General features: G+C 36.1%; 2 protein-coding genes across 2 annotated transcripts; both read right to left on the reverse strand.

Annotated features, from left to right (window-relative positions):
* Positions 1–1,112: 1,112 nt before the first annotated feature.
* Positions 1,113–4,365, reverse strand: LOC140742775 (MD-2-related lipid-recognition protein-like). Its single transcript, XM_073073775.1, has 4 exons — positions 4,216–4,365; positions 3,506–3,628; positions 2,106–2,278; positions 1,113–1,240 (listed from the first exon to the last, which is right to left on the reverse strand). Exons 1-4 carry the CDS (start codon positions 4,313–4,315, stop codon positions 1,142–1,144), a joined length of 495 nt encoding a protein of 164 aa, XP_072929876.1. The 5' UTR covers positions 4,316–4,365; the 3' UTR covers positions 1,113–1,141.
* Positions 4,366–13,320: 8,955 nt separating this feature from the next.
* Positions 13,321–16,729, reverse strand: LOC140742821 (MD-2-related lipid-recognition protein-like). The gene is made up of 4 exons (XM_073073851.1): positions 16,415–16,729; positions 15,717–15,839; positions 14,314–14,486; positions 13,321–13,448 (listed from the first exon to the last, which is right to left on the reverse strand). The coding sequence occupies exons 1-4, from the start codon at positions 16,512–16,514 to the stop codon at positions 13,350–13,352; spliced, it is 495 nt and encodes a 164-aa protein (XP_072929952.1). The 5' UTR covers positions 16,515–16,729; the 3' UTR covers positions 13,321–13,349.
* Positions 16,730–16,790: the final 61 nt, after the last annotated feature.

The raw sequence follows: 16,790 nt of genomic DNA on the forward strand, positions 1-16,790 counted from the left end.
TGTCGAGATTAAATCTTGATTTAAAGGAAACGAAAGTATGTGTAAATTGATCTGTCGTAAATAATAAGTTTCACCATACGCTGACATTACTAATTACGGCATAGAATAATAAATACTATCATAATTACGGTACCGGCTTCAGAGCGTAGGGTTGCCACCATAACCATATATGAAAAAACGTACATCCATCTTCAAAGGTCGATCTATGAAGATCATTGAAACAAAAAAAGAGTTTCTGTCATGTTGTCGATAGATGGCGCTGTTCTTTTAAGTTTCATATATAGCGCACCTTTTGTGGTATAAAACATACGTTATACATTAAAAATTATATTTGCGTAAATTCCATGCTTCTTCAAGAACTGACATCAATAATGTCGATATGATACGTAATTGGTACAGGGCAAATAAAACATAACAGTTTCGCGTATGTGCCAAAACAAGTATAACTACCGTAAAACATTTCTTCTATAAATATTTGCTCACTTTCTATTCTACAATATATTTTTTTCTAATAGTCGGCAACCCTAGCCGTTCAGCGACACTAAATCAAATCTATCTGGTACGTCTCAACAAGGCTATTGTTTAGAGATCTGCAATCTGTTATGGTAGATTTTTTGTATTAAAAGTACTTAGTAGACTCTTCGAATATTGGATACAGTAACCACAAATTCAACAGCGTTTATAAGTGTGAATATAAATCATATTTCATGGGATTTTTTTAACCCTAATTATTTTGTAAAATTAAAGTAACCAAAGTTAATCATCAGTAAAAGGACGCTTGTAAGGTATTGGTTCAACTTTGTTTTTAAGGGTAGCACGTGTCCGTAGCCGACCTCAGGTAAGAATCTAATCCTATCTGGGGTTGATTACAGATGGGCGGCAATAGACATTTACCATTAGATGGATTGCATGGTCAATATTATAAAAACAGCCATGTAGCTTCTGACCGAAGTGTTGGCTTCGGCTACTTTCGGCCAAAAAACCCAACCTCAGCAATATTTTGCTTTAAATACTTTAGATCTCCGGCTTCGATGCTAGCGGCGATATCTGATCTTCAGTCGAACACTATGACCAATGACCATTTCAAGAAGTGGTGAACAAGGAAAAGTAAATTCGATTCATAAAGCTTTATTCAGAACCTTCATTTTTTTGGTTTCACGAGCCTGACGGCGGTTTTGAAGCAGCACATCTCCTTGTCATTTGCTGAATTCCATAGTTTCCATTTAAACACATACTTGTTCTGGAAGAGAAAGGATTAATTATAGTAGCCTCTGTTCAAACAGAAAGCGCCCATCTCGCGGTCACCAGAAAGATGTGAAACAGCCAAATTAATTAATGAAAGAATTTATAATTGAAGAACACCAATTAAGGAATGGATATGGGAAAATCCGGATTCTGACAATTTTATGTCCAACAATTGCAATTAAAGCTAATAATTACTTAATTATATCTTCTTTCCTTTTAAATTCCTAAACCATAACTCAACTTATCAGAAACTATTACCTATCTCTAACCGCAACTGAAACGGGTATAATATTCTCATAAATTCTTACACAGATCCTTATTTTCATTTACTTTATAACTTGTTTATATGCTTCCTTAATGAGTTCATTTAAGTCGATAAGTTTTGTTTTTCTATTAATTTTTATCGCATTATAATTATCATTGTTTATTGTTATATTATATTCGTCTGTATTTATATATTGTTATTATGTTTATACGATAAGAATATTGGATTAGCAGCAAAATGAAAATCTATCAATATTTAATTCCCTAAATGATTTACTGGGTAATCATATGTCAAAATATGGGTTTGCTTTACAAAACCTATTCTAATTCTCAGACAATGTCTAAGGTCATTTTGCAAAAGTTCTGCAAATCGGTGACAACCGAAAACTTTTTGAAAACGAACTAAAAGGATCCAGGTTGAAATTCAGCGGATTGGTCGTTTATTTTTTGTACTGTGTATCTTTTTCATGTTTCATTAATAGATTCATCAAGGTAGTTAGTAACCAACACAAGCTGAAAACTAGAAATATAAATACACTAGCAATATCTAAACATAGATTATGAAAAATATTTTTGATTTCATTTGATTTACTTACAGTGGGCAGCTTCAAGCCAATCCTCAGGCTGTAGTTAAGAACCTGGGACTTCCCGCTCTCCACCGGGCAGGCGGTGTAGTCGCAGCCATTGGCCTGGTGCAGGTCTCCGAATGCAACGTCACCAGTAGAACTCGCCCAGAACAGACCCGTTGTCAAATTAGAAGCGGAAAAGTCTGTAAACAGAACGTAACTTAGGTAAGATTATCTATCGCCACCGAGAACCTAGGATATAGGTTTTTATTTGGTTCTATCTAAAATTGAAGTTGAAGAAAACCAAAAATACTTGGCAACCCAGATCCAGAATACCAGAATACCAGAATTACTTGGCAATATCACATTCAGAGTTCCTAAGTTGAGTTCTAGAGTACCTGCTCCTCTCTATGTTCCTTCATGTAATACTAAATACAGGCAAAACTCGTTCTTCATAAGAGCAAGCAGGTGTCTAAATGCTGCAACTCGGGAGTGTGATATTGACCTATCTTACACAACTGTTTCTAAACGAAAAGAAGTTATGACTCAAAAGTTTTTTAACTATAAATATGTTTAATGTATGTATCATAATTTTCATCTCACTTAATGAGTTATTTACTCACTGTGTATCTACCGTTCTGTTATAACTGGTAATAAATATATTACTAGTACATTATTCTATACGTGAAAACTTGTAATCGGCTTTCCTTTTCTATAAGAGTGTATATTTATGTTAGTCTAAGCAAGCTGTAAGTGTTCCAAATAAATAAATAAATAACACACTTCATAAACTTTTGTTTTTGCAAGATTAATAATTAAAAGGGCATGGAGTCCACCTGACCATGAGTGTTCATTTCCACCCATGGATATCTGAACTAATTCCATATGTTCTCTACCCGAATGTTCAGTGGCTCTACCCGAAGTCGATCATAGATGTGTTGCCACTTCTGAGGATTAAGACTGTCGTCTGTTAGCATGTAACTTAGCCAGCATCCACACTCTTGTACCAAAACGCAAAAACTACTTCACGCTTTACAATGGTGAGTGTTCCGAAGAACTTGACCTGGTAACGTAGTACCATTCCTCCATCGCACCACTCGCCGAAGGATGAAGTTCCATCCACATCAGCTGGACTCGTGGCGGTCCTCCACGGTTTGGTTTGAATGAGCTTCCTCCTGTGGTATTCCCGGAGCGCTATGACTCTTCAAAAAAGGTGCAAAAAGTGCTCTCCTTCAAAGCCGGCGATGCATTGGCGACTTCTCTGGTGTTGCAAATGTCCATAGGCGGCGTTGAGTACTTTACATCAGGTAACACGTCTGCTTAATCGTTAGGTTAAACAATAAAACAATAAACCTACTTCACGCTTGAAATACGTGTGGCGGTGGTACCTCCGGTCGAACCTAATTCTACTACCTTTCAAATGGACTCACTGGGCGTGAAGTCGAAGTCGATGAAGGCAGTTGTGCCCTTCACGAGGCTGCAGGCTTTCGGGTTAGCGCATGGGGTTATTCGGACCTGCGACACGGTGCAAGAGTTCAGGGCGTCTGGTGATACTGGAATGTAAAGCAAATGCAGGTGGTTGATGATCAAACAGAAAGAACTTGAAAGTATGATAGAAACTCGAAGAAAAAACACACGCAACAGTTATTACAAGATATAGATTTTTTATCGTTACTTTTATATGATTTCAATAAATAAAGGTATGCTATTGAAGTATTCTCATAAAATGCCAATAACGTTGAGTATAAGTAAAAACTCAACTACAAAAGTGTAGTATTTGAGAAACATTTTTATGAGATTTTTGTGAAAGAAACGTTGAATGAAAAAATGGTGATTGCCACGCGTCACGATTTAATATGAAAACTCATAACTGCCGTGAGCAATGCGACAATCAATCCTATTGTCATCCGGCAGTAGTCAGACTCAAATTTAGTTTTATTTAGAGTTGTTCTTTTCATGTCGCACGTGTTTTCATGTTCCTTATCCACATATGAATTAACTCGCTGCAGTCTTCGCGATCAGTGTGCGTGTATTTAGATGCGACAATATGCAAATTGCATGCGTGCCGGTGCATCGCGTGAGCGGACTTAGGCAAACACATGCGACAGGAAACTCCTAGGAACTTATTTTAAATACTCACACTCATTACACGGCTCATGGTTAGCGACCTCAGCAGTCGCGGCCAAGAACAGGACAGCTACACACGCGAGTCTCAGATACATCTTCTCCGTCCGAAGCATGGCACCCGAATACCGATAAACCCGAATACGTTTAATAAGACGACTTGACCCCTTGATAAACTTCCCGATTAAATAAATGAAATGTTTGTGTGTATTATGTCTGAGTAACAAGAAATAAGAGTAATGGTTTCGTTGAAATGTACGTTAATTAGAAGTGGGTCTTGTAAACAACTATCACGTAGTTGTTTACTTTATTAATTAATATTTGATAAGGTAATAGAGGAAGTGGGTACACTACTAAATGCATTTAATACGATATTTGACCACGCCATTTCTTTGTGTCTATTTTTATTATGATATTTTATAATTGTTTATTTTAGTTAGTGGTTTAGTCTTTTAAAAATTTACTTTATATTTTTTTAAACAATGTTAACGCATCAGTGATCCATTTTGAGCAATTTTTTACTTAACTCAAAAAATTATAATACCCACACCCTTTCAAGTTTTGATGTCTATGAGAGCATTCTAGAAATACTAATTGATTATAAATGTATTTTGATTACTTACATATGCCACAAACATCTTTATCAGTTCCACATATTTTCTTACGAAATAAATTGTGATAGAGACTATTGACTCTTAAAGTTGAACATTATCACATGACCTCACGTTAACAGTTCATAAAACTGTACACATTGCTAGTTCATATTATTTAAAATTTTATCTGTAAGTCGCGGGTTCAAGTTTTGTTAAGATTATGAAAATTACCGACCGAATAATTGTATAACAATAACTATATTTGGACGAATCCCCTTAGTAATGTCATAAATGATTAGTGGCAAATACAAGTATGAATCGCTATTCATTTTTTTTTCGATTTGTGTAGTTACTGTTGGTCCTAATGACCTGTACAGCTTCACCGGGCGAATCGATATTCATACAAAGACATTGATTTATATACTTACTAGCTGACCCGGCAAACTTTGTGTTGCCATATATATAAAAAAGTGTTAAGGGTGATCAACCCTTATCACTTAGGGGTATGAAAAATAAATAGTAGTCGATTCTCAGACCTACTGAATATGCATATAAAATTTGGTGAAAATCGGTAAAGCCGTTTCGGAGGAGTAGGTACGGTAACTAAAATTGTGACACGAGAATTTTATATTTGTATAAGATTTAGTAACAATAGAGCGGACATGGTAAGAAAAAGTGTCATCTACGGCCTATCATCAATTGGTAATAAGTGAAACGTCAATTAGCCCGAGATGGCAGTACAGAATTTTCATTAACTTTAAAACTGCAGTTTCAAATGAAAATAAAACAAAACACTACGTTAAAAATTTAATCCTTTTTTCATTTACAAAACCTCCCCATAATAAAGTGAGGACTAAAATAAAACTAAAGTATAAAGTGCGATGTTCATTCGTTGTTCGGTACTGAGTATTTACATCAAACTTACATATATCTAGTATTTACATCTATGAATGTATATCATATGCTTAACAATCGCCTATATAAGCCGGGTTATCTTTGGCATACTATTGCATGCGTTCAATGTACAAAGTTTAATAGTATGACCATTTTAATTTATAGTTTGAGTCCAAGTATACCCGTGTTTGTTATTGTCCATTATTAATAACCAATCTATCCAAGTTCCCCCACCAAAGAGCGAAATTTGACAATTTGTAGTATGCTAAAATTAAAAATTTATTTAAACTTCACTCTATATGTAGGTCATAACCATTTAAAGTTAAGCAACGTTAGTCGCAACCGAGATTTGGATGGGTGACCGCAACAAGTAGTCGGACCATAAATACGAGTAGGTACTAATATATTTTCTTTATGCGTGTCATTTATGATACACGTGTACGGGTTAAGGGTTAGTTGTGAGTGATTTCCAGGCGTATCCCGTAAATGTAGAGACCGACCTAAAGTGTTTTTGCGTCCAAAAACGCATTCTTTTTGAATTTTTGGATAACAATAAATCAAGTTATTATATTTGCTATCTACAAAGATACATTAAATTCCACAGTGAAATCTACCTTAACCTGTTTACTTCCTTCGTATCAAAACAATATTTTATAACGTGCTTGCGTAAAGGAATATATGTTAAAATTATTATGAAATTGATATAATTAATTAGTTGTCATGAACACTGCTTTTATAATACCACTTACATAACTTAGCTTATGTCACTTAATCAAATATTAATAGTAATACAATTGATTATTTATGTATGTATTTGTCTAAAATTCGGAAAAAAACAATTAAATTATTATGAAACTTATGAAAAATTTTCGTTGTCTTTCAACATCACATTATTACAACTTATTCTAAATTAGTTTAAAGTCCTTAAAATACAATCCTCATACAATATACGGAATGTCCTTTATCAACGAGTGATTTACAAAATCAGTCCATTAAAAGTATAGCTAAGAATGTTATTACTTTTTTACGTCAAAATGTTTCACAAACTCTAATTATTATTATGCTATGTCTCAGATAATTATTGATAACAAAAGTATTATGCTTATGTTTCTTATCGAAGAATAATTTGAGTAAAATCCGAAATATAATTTGATTTTGTATTGATGTTTATTATTTTAAGCATAGACGTTATAGCACGTTTAAAGAAATGCGTGTGCTGGAATTTATAGATAGATCAAATTGGTTTTTTAGTGCAGTCGCCAAATATCGCTGGTTTTCGCTGATGGTGCAAAAAATGCGCCGAATTCTGCAATTATGACTAAGAAGTATCACTGGAATTAATAAAATTAATACTTTTGATATTAATAAAATTAGAGGAAAGCTCTACAACAGCCTTCCTTCCTCCATCCGCTCATAGTTTACCGCATTATTTCAGACCAGGAAGCCATACTAAATTTTATGGAACTTGCTTCAAAATTGACAAGTTTTTTAACAAACTTTGGTGAATAATCAAGAAATCCTTATTAAATGGGTGATTACGTTATAAAAGAAAACTTTTGCCTAAATTTCGCTCTTCGATCAGTAAATCAGGACCTTTTCCCATCATATCAAAACACCGTGCAGCTAGGTTAGACTAAAAGGAGATTCAGGAAACAGCATAATATTAGTCCGTTTCGCAAATGTCAACAAGAGGCCCAAGGCCAACAGGTCCATACAATGCTACCTAAACCCATTTAGGTGGTCTAGCTGGCTCATTTTTCTACCCACGTCGATTGGTCGTGTAGACTTTTAAGGTGTGTTATGTAATCTGTACTTTAAAATGATCATACATTTAAGACATGGAAAATATTTAAGAATTAAGGTATAATACCTACTTAAAGGTAAAGTTAAAAGTTTAAAAGGAGAACAAATGTTAAGTCACACAGCTGGGCACGGGTTTCGTTAATCGCCCTGGCCAATTCGTAGAGTTAATACCCCTGTCAGTACCTCAATCTATCACTGGGAAGTTTTCTACTAATTGAAAAATCTTTCTATACCTAAATAAGAACCTACATGCGTCGACAAAAAAAACAATTCATCGACTCTACACTTGGCTAGCATGATGGAGACATTCATACTGCCCAAAGGGCAGTGATTAGGCTATCCTAAATCCGCTTAAAGTGGAAAAGCAATGGGCTTATGATAAGAGCAAAGTATAATGCGAGTATAGTTTAATTAGATAGGAGAGTACCTAATCTTACATAATATGTATGCAATTCTAAGCCGATTAACATAAGTATGCTAAGTCACGGAAATGTATGCGAATTGAGTACTAAGCTAATACATATTTAGCTAGCTCAAGTATTTAGCAAGAGTATAATAGAATTTGTTGTGGAGAGAGCGGACATTCGGACGAACAAACGAACGGCAAGTGTGAAAGTAATATGGTTTAAATGTGCTAACTGTGCCATAGAGTAAAGCAAACACAGGCTAGACAAATCTATTTTTATATTCTCCTAATATTATAAAGACTTAAATTAGAATAAATATTTAACAAGCAAATTGTATTAAATACGTACCACTAGTTGCTACTGCCGCCCATGGACATCTGTAATCAACCCCAGATAGGATTAGATATTCCTACCTGAGGTCGGCCACAGATGCGCCGCTACCCCTGAGGACTAAGCTGGAACGCCTCGGAAAAGTCTGTCTCCCTTACCACACCCTTCAAACCGGAACACAGCAGCGCTTAACACTGCTGTTATTAGGTAGAAATAGGTGTGGCGGTGGTGCCGCCGGAGTCGAACCACAAAGGGTTCTACCACCTTCCAAATATTATATGTTCACTCAAATATTATTATATGTTCCACATATTATATGTTCACTGTATAGCTATATTAAAACACATTATCCTCCTGTTAAAACGGAAAAGTTATTACTATTTCTTCAATTTGCGTGAATTTTACTGCGCTATACGCTATATTTTTATATTTCTACAGACGCTATAGTTTTTAATCTGTGGTCAAAAAATTCCGCGGCAAACCAAACGCGGCAAAGTGAATTAATTGTCGAAGAAAGTGTTGCCAGCTACCAAATAATTATCTGTCCGTCTGTCACCGCCCTGGGGTATTTGTAAAAACGAAATAACCTCTCAATCCATCCATAGCTATCGATATTTAATGTGTATAATTTTCTTGTTAAAAATGAGACCATTTATTTAACATCTGTAGTATGAATGTAAAGCATCATCAATCATTCTTGACACTAATTTAGTATCAATAAAATTGCTATTTGGTAATTTGTAGGAGTTAAGTGAATTTATAGAAGAAAGAATAAGGGGAACAACCAACTTATTCGATAGAGTAATAAATACATTTTATGAAAATCAATTGATGTTTTAAAAATATTTTTATGTGGTTCTAGCGCATCTATATAATCTTTTCACAATATACTTTGAAGGAAAGTAAAATTATAAATACGAATTGTTTCACAAATTGTTGTTTACACTTTATTTACGGTAAAATTACTATTTCTTACAGTTTCCTTACAGAGATAGTATAATTTTACACAAGAATACACATACACACTACTACTTCCGATCCGGTAGGAAAGAGAAAATGCTGTAACTGACAATTTATGTGCATATGAAGGTTTATTAAAACATGAATAATCATGATCATTACATTCCATATTCATCGAGCCACCCAGACTAACAATATTTTAACCGAGTCGAAAAATGAAGGCTTCCAATTCGTCGTTATTTTTCCAAAAAACACCTTCCACATTCATCTCAATTACAGTTTTATAACATTAGATATACGGATATTTCGTTACCATATACAGTTACTCGGTTCCGTCACGGACGCCGATTGCCATTCGTTTTAAACTAAGCGCGTAAAAGTTGCCAAAACGTAACCATGACGAGACCGTTAGCGATTCGGAATAATTTTACTGTATGTTTTTAGAAAGAATAGAATTTTATGAAATTAAACTGATATACGAGTATGTGGTCGATATAATGAGTTGAACTCATAAACAAGTAGGCATGTAGTCCATCAGATAACATTTACTATCAAAAGCATGAAAGATGGAAGTGCTGCTTGTGGTCTGTTATAGCTTAGGTATTTCCTACCCTAAAGAATTCCCTGTGAGATCGAGCAGGTATATCAGATTTTTTCTGTTGTAGGTACCTATGTCCCGTGACACGCAAAATCATTAGCGAAATAATTTGTCCAGAAGATTTGATTCTTACACCGTATCCTCTCGCGGTCCTACGATGCACGAATCAAACCGATGTTGAAACGAAACTCTCCACAGAAAAACAAAAAAATTAATATATCTATATTCATTGAAAATGTTGTGGAATTTCACAGGCATATATGGTTATTCATAACATTTTACTTCACCGCTAAAACAAGTGATAGTTAATTTGAAATACGTAAAAGATTTTGAACACACCACAATTTTATCCTATGACTTTACCACGTAAGGGCAGTTAGTCATACATACGAGTATGTGCAAAAATCAAAGTGTCAAGTAAAGTGTCTTACGGCCTGTTTTCATACTAAATGTTGTTACCTAACAAGCGCGTGCGCATTACAAGAACAGTTAGTTGGTCGATCAGTAATAAATTCGAGTTCCCGTACAGCGAGCAAGTCTGCCCGAGAAACAAAAACATGTCCGTAGGCTCCTTCGACTCTAGTTAAGGTTACTGTCATACCCTTAGTTACATAATATGCTTCATTAAAAACTATATGTATAATAAGCTTTGTTACAACCCTAACCGCTGGTTTCAGACGACTCAAGACCGGTCGGAGTGGCGCAGATTAGGGCAAGCCTAGGAGCAGTCGAGCCTAGCAGTAGTCCAGCAGTGGACTTGTAAAGGCTGATGGATGGTTAAATGGACAACCAAACCTCATACGGTTTCATAAAATAGGGAAGTTTATTAAAAACCCAACTTGCACAAACCCAATACTTCATAACAAGTTGAAATCCGTTACGTCCTATGCACTATAGGGTGTGCCAAAGAAGTAGACATTCGCTCCAAAAACATTACACGTTCGGCTTTTTGATAGAAGATTTTATACAAATAAGTCCTTTTTCTATAATCGATACATGTAGCTATGTACCTATATAGGTGTTGTAAGGCAGTAATAGCTATATAAGTAAAATATCATTAGGGACAAAGAAATCTAAAAAGACGATTTATCACTCACTACCACTCATTTTTGTTGATTTCGTCCATGGAATCCACAGAGTAGAAATTCTCGAGGTAGTAATGGACTTTAGGAATATTGTTTTATAGCATTTCTAATGAGATACGACGGTGCCCTAAGGCTTCGGTGCAGGAATCAACAGGGAGCGGAATGCGGAGGGCGAACGACCTTCCGCGCCCTCTAGTGAACGGCTTTCACATTTCTCCAGCTAAACGTTTATTAAATACTAGGTACACCTTTGTTTTTGTTATAATACTTCTAGATTGACACCTTGATATCATATAGTATTCTGGATACCCTAAATTTACTGGGTATTTGGGTATTCTTTATGATCTACCTGTACTTTTTTATAATTAGGACCTACGAGTAAAGTACTCGTAGGTCCTAATTATAAAAAAGTCAATATCTTCAGTTTTGTGTTTCAAATTTTACTACATTAAATAATAAAGATTTTAGAATTTGTGGTTCAATTGCGTTATCATCGCCACCTAGTAGCACCTACAGTATTCTAGTTTGAATACTAGGGTTGTCTTGTAGTCTCGGGACTAGAATAGGGCTACGCTATCCCTTGCCTGTCGTAAGTGGCGGCTAAAAGGGGGGTTCCAGGGTTACGAGCGGCAAAAGGGGGAGCACGAACCGTCCAGCAAGCAACCCCAGGAAGGACGGCGCTGTGTGTGGCCGCATACCGTCGTAAACACCAGCATAAACTGCTCTCCCCAGGACAGAGCCGATAGGGGCATCGCGCTCCAAGAACTCCGGTTGTGATCCATCGGAGATCCCGGAGTTCTGCCTCGGCATTCTTCCCTGAGTTTTAGTGCGGTAAAAATCCCACATAAACCTATATGTATGTCTTACATAAACAATGTTTTATATGCGCGGCATTACCTACAACCACAATACAAGTTAGCTTTCGAGGATAGTAACGCATTGTTTTCTATCGAATTACCATTGATTACAGGTGTCCATGGACGGTGAACACTTATCATCAGATGGACTGAATTGCTACGTCAATAAACGAAAAACAATTAGAAACCGAAATGATAAATAAGGCTAACAATCAAAGCCATTCATAGATGCAGATCTCCGATGTCTGATCAGGTACTGTGAAAGTGGCATTACATCTCGAAGATAATTGCTGATCACACGATAAGGACCGATTTGTGTTCGACAATACTGTGGTACTATAACATCTGGTAGTTTATTTAGTATTTTTGGTATTTTACATAAGAACAAATGTAAATTTCCAGTTTTTCATCCATCAGCTCTTAAGAGTCCATTTTTCTGCCTTATAACAGCAGCGTGAAGCGTTGGCTGTGTTGAAGGATGTGGTAAGATATAATTTTCCTAGGCGTTCCAACTTCGAACGAGGGCTAAGTTAAAACGCCTCGTACGAGTATATGTTTGCCTTACCACGCCCTTCAAACCGTAACACAGTTTGCGTCGAACGCTTCTGTTGTTAGGCAGAAAAGGCGTGGCGGTACCACCGTCCAACTACAAGGATTCTTCCACATTCAAAGGTTCGTGACATCATAACTCATTCAAACATCATAACATATTTGACCACTAGCAAATTATAAAATATCTCTTTCTACTGCATTGACTGTCGAGATTAAATCTTGATTTAAAGGAAACGAAAGTATGTGTAAATTGATCTGTCGTAAATAATAAGTTTCACCATACGCTGACATTACTAATTACGGCCTAGAATAATAAATACTATCATAATTACGGTACCGGCTTCAGAGCGTAGGGTTGCCACCATAACAATATATAAAAAAACGTACATCCATCTTCAAAGGTCGATCTATGAAGATCATTGAAACAAAAAAAGAGTTTCTGTCATGTTTTTGATAGATGGCGCTGTTCTTTTAAGTTTCATATATAGCGCACCTTTTGTGGTATAAAACATACGTTATACATTAAAAATTATATTTGCGTAAATTCCATGCTTCTTCAAGAACTGGCATCAATAATGTCGATATGATACGTAATTGGCACAGGGCAAATAAAACATAAGCATAGCGTGCGCATAGCATAACATAGCGCGAAACCCTAATTATTTTGTAAAATTAAAGTAACCAAAGTTAATCATCAGTAAAAGGACGCTTGTAAGGTATTGGTTCAACTTTGTTTTTAAGGGTAGCACGTGTCCGTAGCCGACCTCAGGTAAGAATCTAATCCTATCTGGGGTTGATTACAGATGGGCGGCAATAGACATTTACCATTAGATGGATTGCATGGTCAATATTATAAAAAAGCCATGTAGCTTCTGACCGAAGTGTTGGCTTCGGCTACTTTCGGCCAAAAAACCCAACCTCAGCAATATTTTGCTTTAAATACTTTAGATCTCCGGCTTCGATGCTAGCGGCGATATCTGATCTTCAGTCGAACACTATGACCAATGACCATTTCAAGAAGTGGTGAACAAGGAAAAGTAAATTCGATTCATAAAGCTTTATTCAGAACCTTCATTTTTTCCGTTTCACGAGCTCGACGGCGGTTTTGAAGCAGCAAATCTCCTTGTCATTTGCTGAATTCCATAGTTTCCATTTAAACACAAACTTGCCCTGGAAGAGAAAGGATTAATTATAGTAGCCTCTGTTCAAAAAGAAAGCGCCCATCTCGCGGTCACCAGAAAGATGTGAAACAGCCAAATTAATTAATGAAAGAATTTATAATTGAAGAACACCAATTAAGGAATGGATATGGGAAAATCCAGATTCTGACAATTTTATGTCCAACAATTGCAATTAAAGCTAATAATTACTTAATTATATCTTCTTTCCTTTTAAATTCCTAAACCATAACTCAACTTATCAGAAACTATTACCTATCTCTAACCGCAACTGAAACGGGTATAATATTCTCATAAATTCTTACACAGATCCTTATTTTCATTTACTTTATAACTTGTTTATATGCTTCCTTAATGAGTTCATTTAAGTCGATAAGTTTTGTTTTTCTATTAATTTTTATCGCATTATAATTATCATTGTTTATTGTTATATTATATTCGTCTGTATTTATATATTGTTATTATGTTTATACGATAAGAATATTGGATTAGCAGCAAAATGAAAATCTATCAATATTTAATTCCCTAAATGATTTACTGGGTAATCATATGTCAAAATATGGGTTTGCTTTACAAAACCTATTCTAATTCTCAGACAATGTCTAAGGTCTATTTGCAAAAGTTCTGCAAATCGGTGACAACCGAAAACTTTTTGAAAACGAACTAAAAGGATCCAGGTTGAAATTCAGCGGATTGGTCGTTTATTTTTTGTACTGTGTATCTTTTTCATGTTTCATTAATAGATTCATCGAGGTAGTTAGTAACCAACACAAGCTGAAAACTAGAAATATAAATACACTAGCAATATCTAAACATAGATTATGAAAAATATTTTTGATTTCATTTGATTTACTTACAATGGGCAGCTTCAAGCCAATCCTCAGGCTGTAGTTAAGAACCTGGGACTTCCCGCTCTCCACCGGACAGGCGGTGTAGTCGCAGCCATTGGTCTGGAACAGGTCTCCGAATTCAACGTCAACAGTACCAATCTCCCAGAACAGACCCGTTGTCAAATTAGAAGCGGAAAAGTCTGTAAACAGAACGTAACTTAGGTAAGATCATCTATCGCCACCGATAACCTAGGATATAGGTTTTTATTTGGTTCTATCTATAATTGAAGATGATGCTGAAGAATACCAAAAATACTTGGCAACCCAGATCCAGAATACCAGAATACCAGAATTACTTGGCAATATCACATTCAGAGTTCCTAAGTTGAGTTCTAGAGTACCTGCTCCTCTCTATGTTCCTTCATGTAACACTAAATACAGGCAAAACTCGTTCTTCATAAGAGCAAGCAGGTGTCTGAATGCTGCAACTCGGGAGTGTGATATTGACCTATCTTACACAACTGTTTCTAAACGGAAAGAAGTTATGACTCAAAAGTTTTTTAACTATAAATATTTTTAATGTATGTATCATAATTTTCATCTCACTTAATGAGTTATTTACTCACTGTGTATCTACCGTTCTGTTATAACTGGTAATAAATATATTACTAGTACATTATGAAAACTTGTAATCGGCTTTCCTTTTCTATAAGAGTGTATATTTATGTTAGTCTAAGCAAGCTGTAAGTGTTCCAAATAAATAAATAAATAACACACTTCATAAACTTTTGTTTTTGCAAGATTAATAATTAAAAGGGCATGGAGTCACCTGACCATGAGTGTTCATTTCCACCCATGGATATCTGAATTAATTCCATATGTTCTCTACCCGAATGTTCAGTGGCTCTACCCGAAGTCGATCATAGATGTGTTGCCACTTCTGAGGATTAAGACTGTCGTCTGTTAGCATGTAACTTAGCCAGCATCCACACTCTTGTACCAAAACGCAAAAACTACTTCACGCTTTACAATGGTGAGTGTTCCGAAGAACTTGACCTGGTAACGTAGTACCATTCCTCCATCGCACCACTCGCCGAAGGATGAAGTTCCATCCACATCAGCTGGACTCGTGGCGGTCCTCCACGGTTTGGTTTGAATGAGCTTCCTCCTGTGGTATTCCCGGAGCGCTATGACTTGGGACTCTTCAAAAAAGGTGCAAAAAGTGCTCTCCTTCAAAGCCGGCGATGCATTGGCGACTTCTCTGGTGTTGCAAATGTCCATAGGCGGCGTTGAGTACTTTCCATCAGGTAACATGTCTGCTTAATCGTTAGGTTAAACAATTAAAAAAAAAACCTACTTCACGCTTGAAATACGTGTGGCGGTGGTACCTCCGGTCGAACCTAATTCTACTACCTTTCAAATGGACTCACTGGGCGTGAAGTCGAAGTCGATGAAGGCAGTTGTGCCTTTCACGAGCCTGCAGTCTTTCGGGTTAGCGCATGGGGTTATTCGGACCTGCGACACGGTGCAAGAGTTCAGGGCGTCTGGTGATACTGGAATGTAAAGCAAATGCAGGTGGTTGATGATCAAACAGAAAGTACTTGAAAGTATGATAGAAACTCGAAGAAAAAACACACGCAACAGTTATTACAAGATATAGATTTTTTATCGTTATTTTTATGATTTCAATAAATAAAGGTATGCTATTGAAGTATTCTCATAAAATGCCCATAACGTTGAGTATAAGTAAAAACTCAACCACAGTCTCAGTATTTGAGAAACATTATTATGAGATTTTTGTGAAGGAAACGTTGAATGAAAAAATGGCGATTGCCACGCGCCACGATAATATATGAAAACTTATAACTGCCGTGAGCAATGCGGCAATCAATCCTATTGTCATCCGGCAGTAGTCAGACTCAAATTTAGTTTTATTTAGAGTTGTTAGGATACTTTTCCTGTCGCACGTGTTTTCATGTTCCTTATCCACATATGAATTAACTCGCTGCAATCTTCGCGATCAGTGTGCATGTATTTAGTTGCGACAATATGCAAATTGCATGCGTGCCAGTTTCCTGTCGCAACACATGCGACAGGAAACTCCTAGGAACTTATTTTAAATACTCACAATCATTACACGGCTCATGGTTAGCGACCTCAGCAGTCGCAGCCAAGAACAGGACAGCCACACACACGAGTCTCAGATACATCTTCTCCGTCCGAAGCATGGCACCCGAATACCGATAAACCCGAATACGTTTAATAAGACGACTTGACCCCTTGATAAACTTCCCGATTAAATAAATGAAATGTTTGTGTGTATTATGTCTGAGTAACAAGAAATAATAGTAATGGTTTCGTTGAAATGTACGTTAATTAGAAGTGGGTCTTGTAAACAACTATCACGTAGTTGTTTACTTTATTAATTAATATTTGATGAGGTAATAGAGGAAGTGGGTACACTACTAAATGCATTTAATACGATATTTGACCACGCCATTTCT

Source organism: Epargyreus clarus, unplaced genomic scaffold (genome assembly GCF_041222505.1).
Source record: "Epargyreus clarus isolate Ecla_fem2 unplaced genomic scaffold, WU_Ecla_fem_2.2 ptg000001l, whole genome shotgun sequence".
NCBI classification, from domain to species: Eukaryota; Metazoa; Arthropoda; class Insecta; order Lepidoptera; family Hesperiidae; genus Epargyreus; species Epargyreus clarus.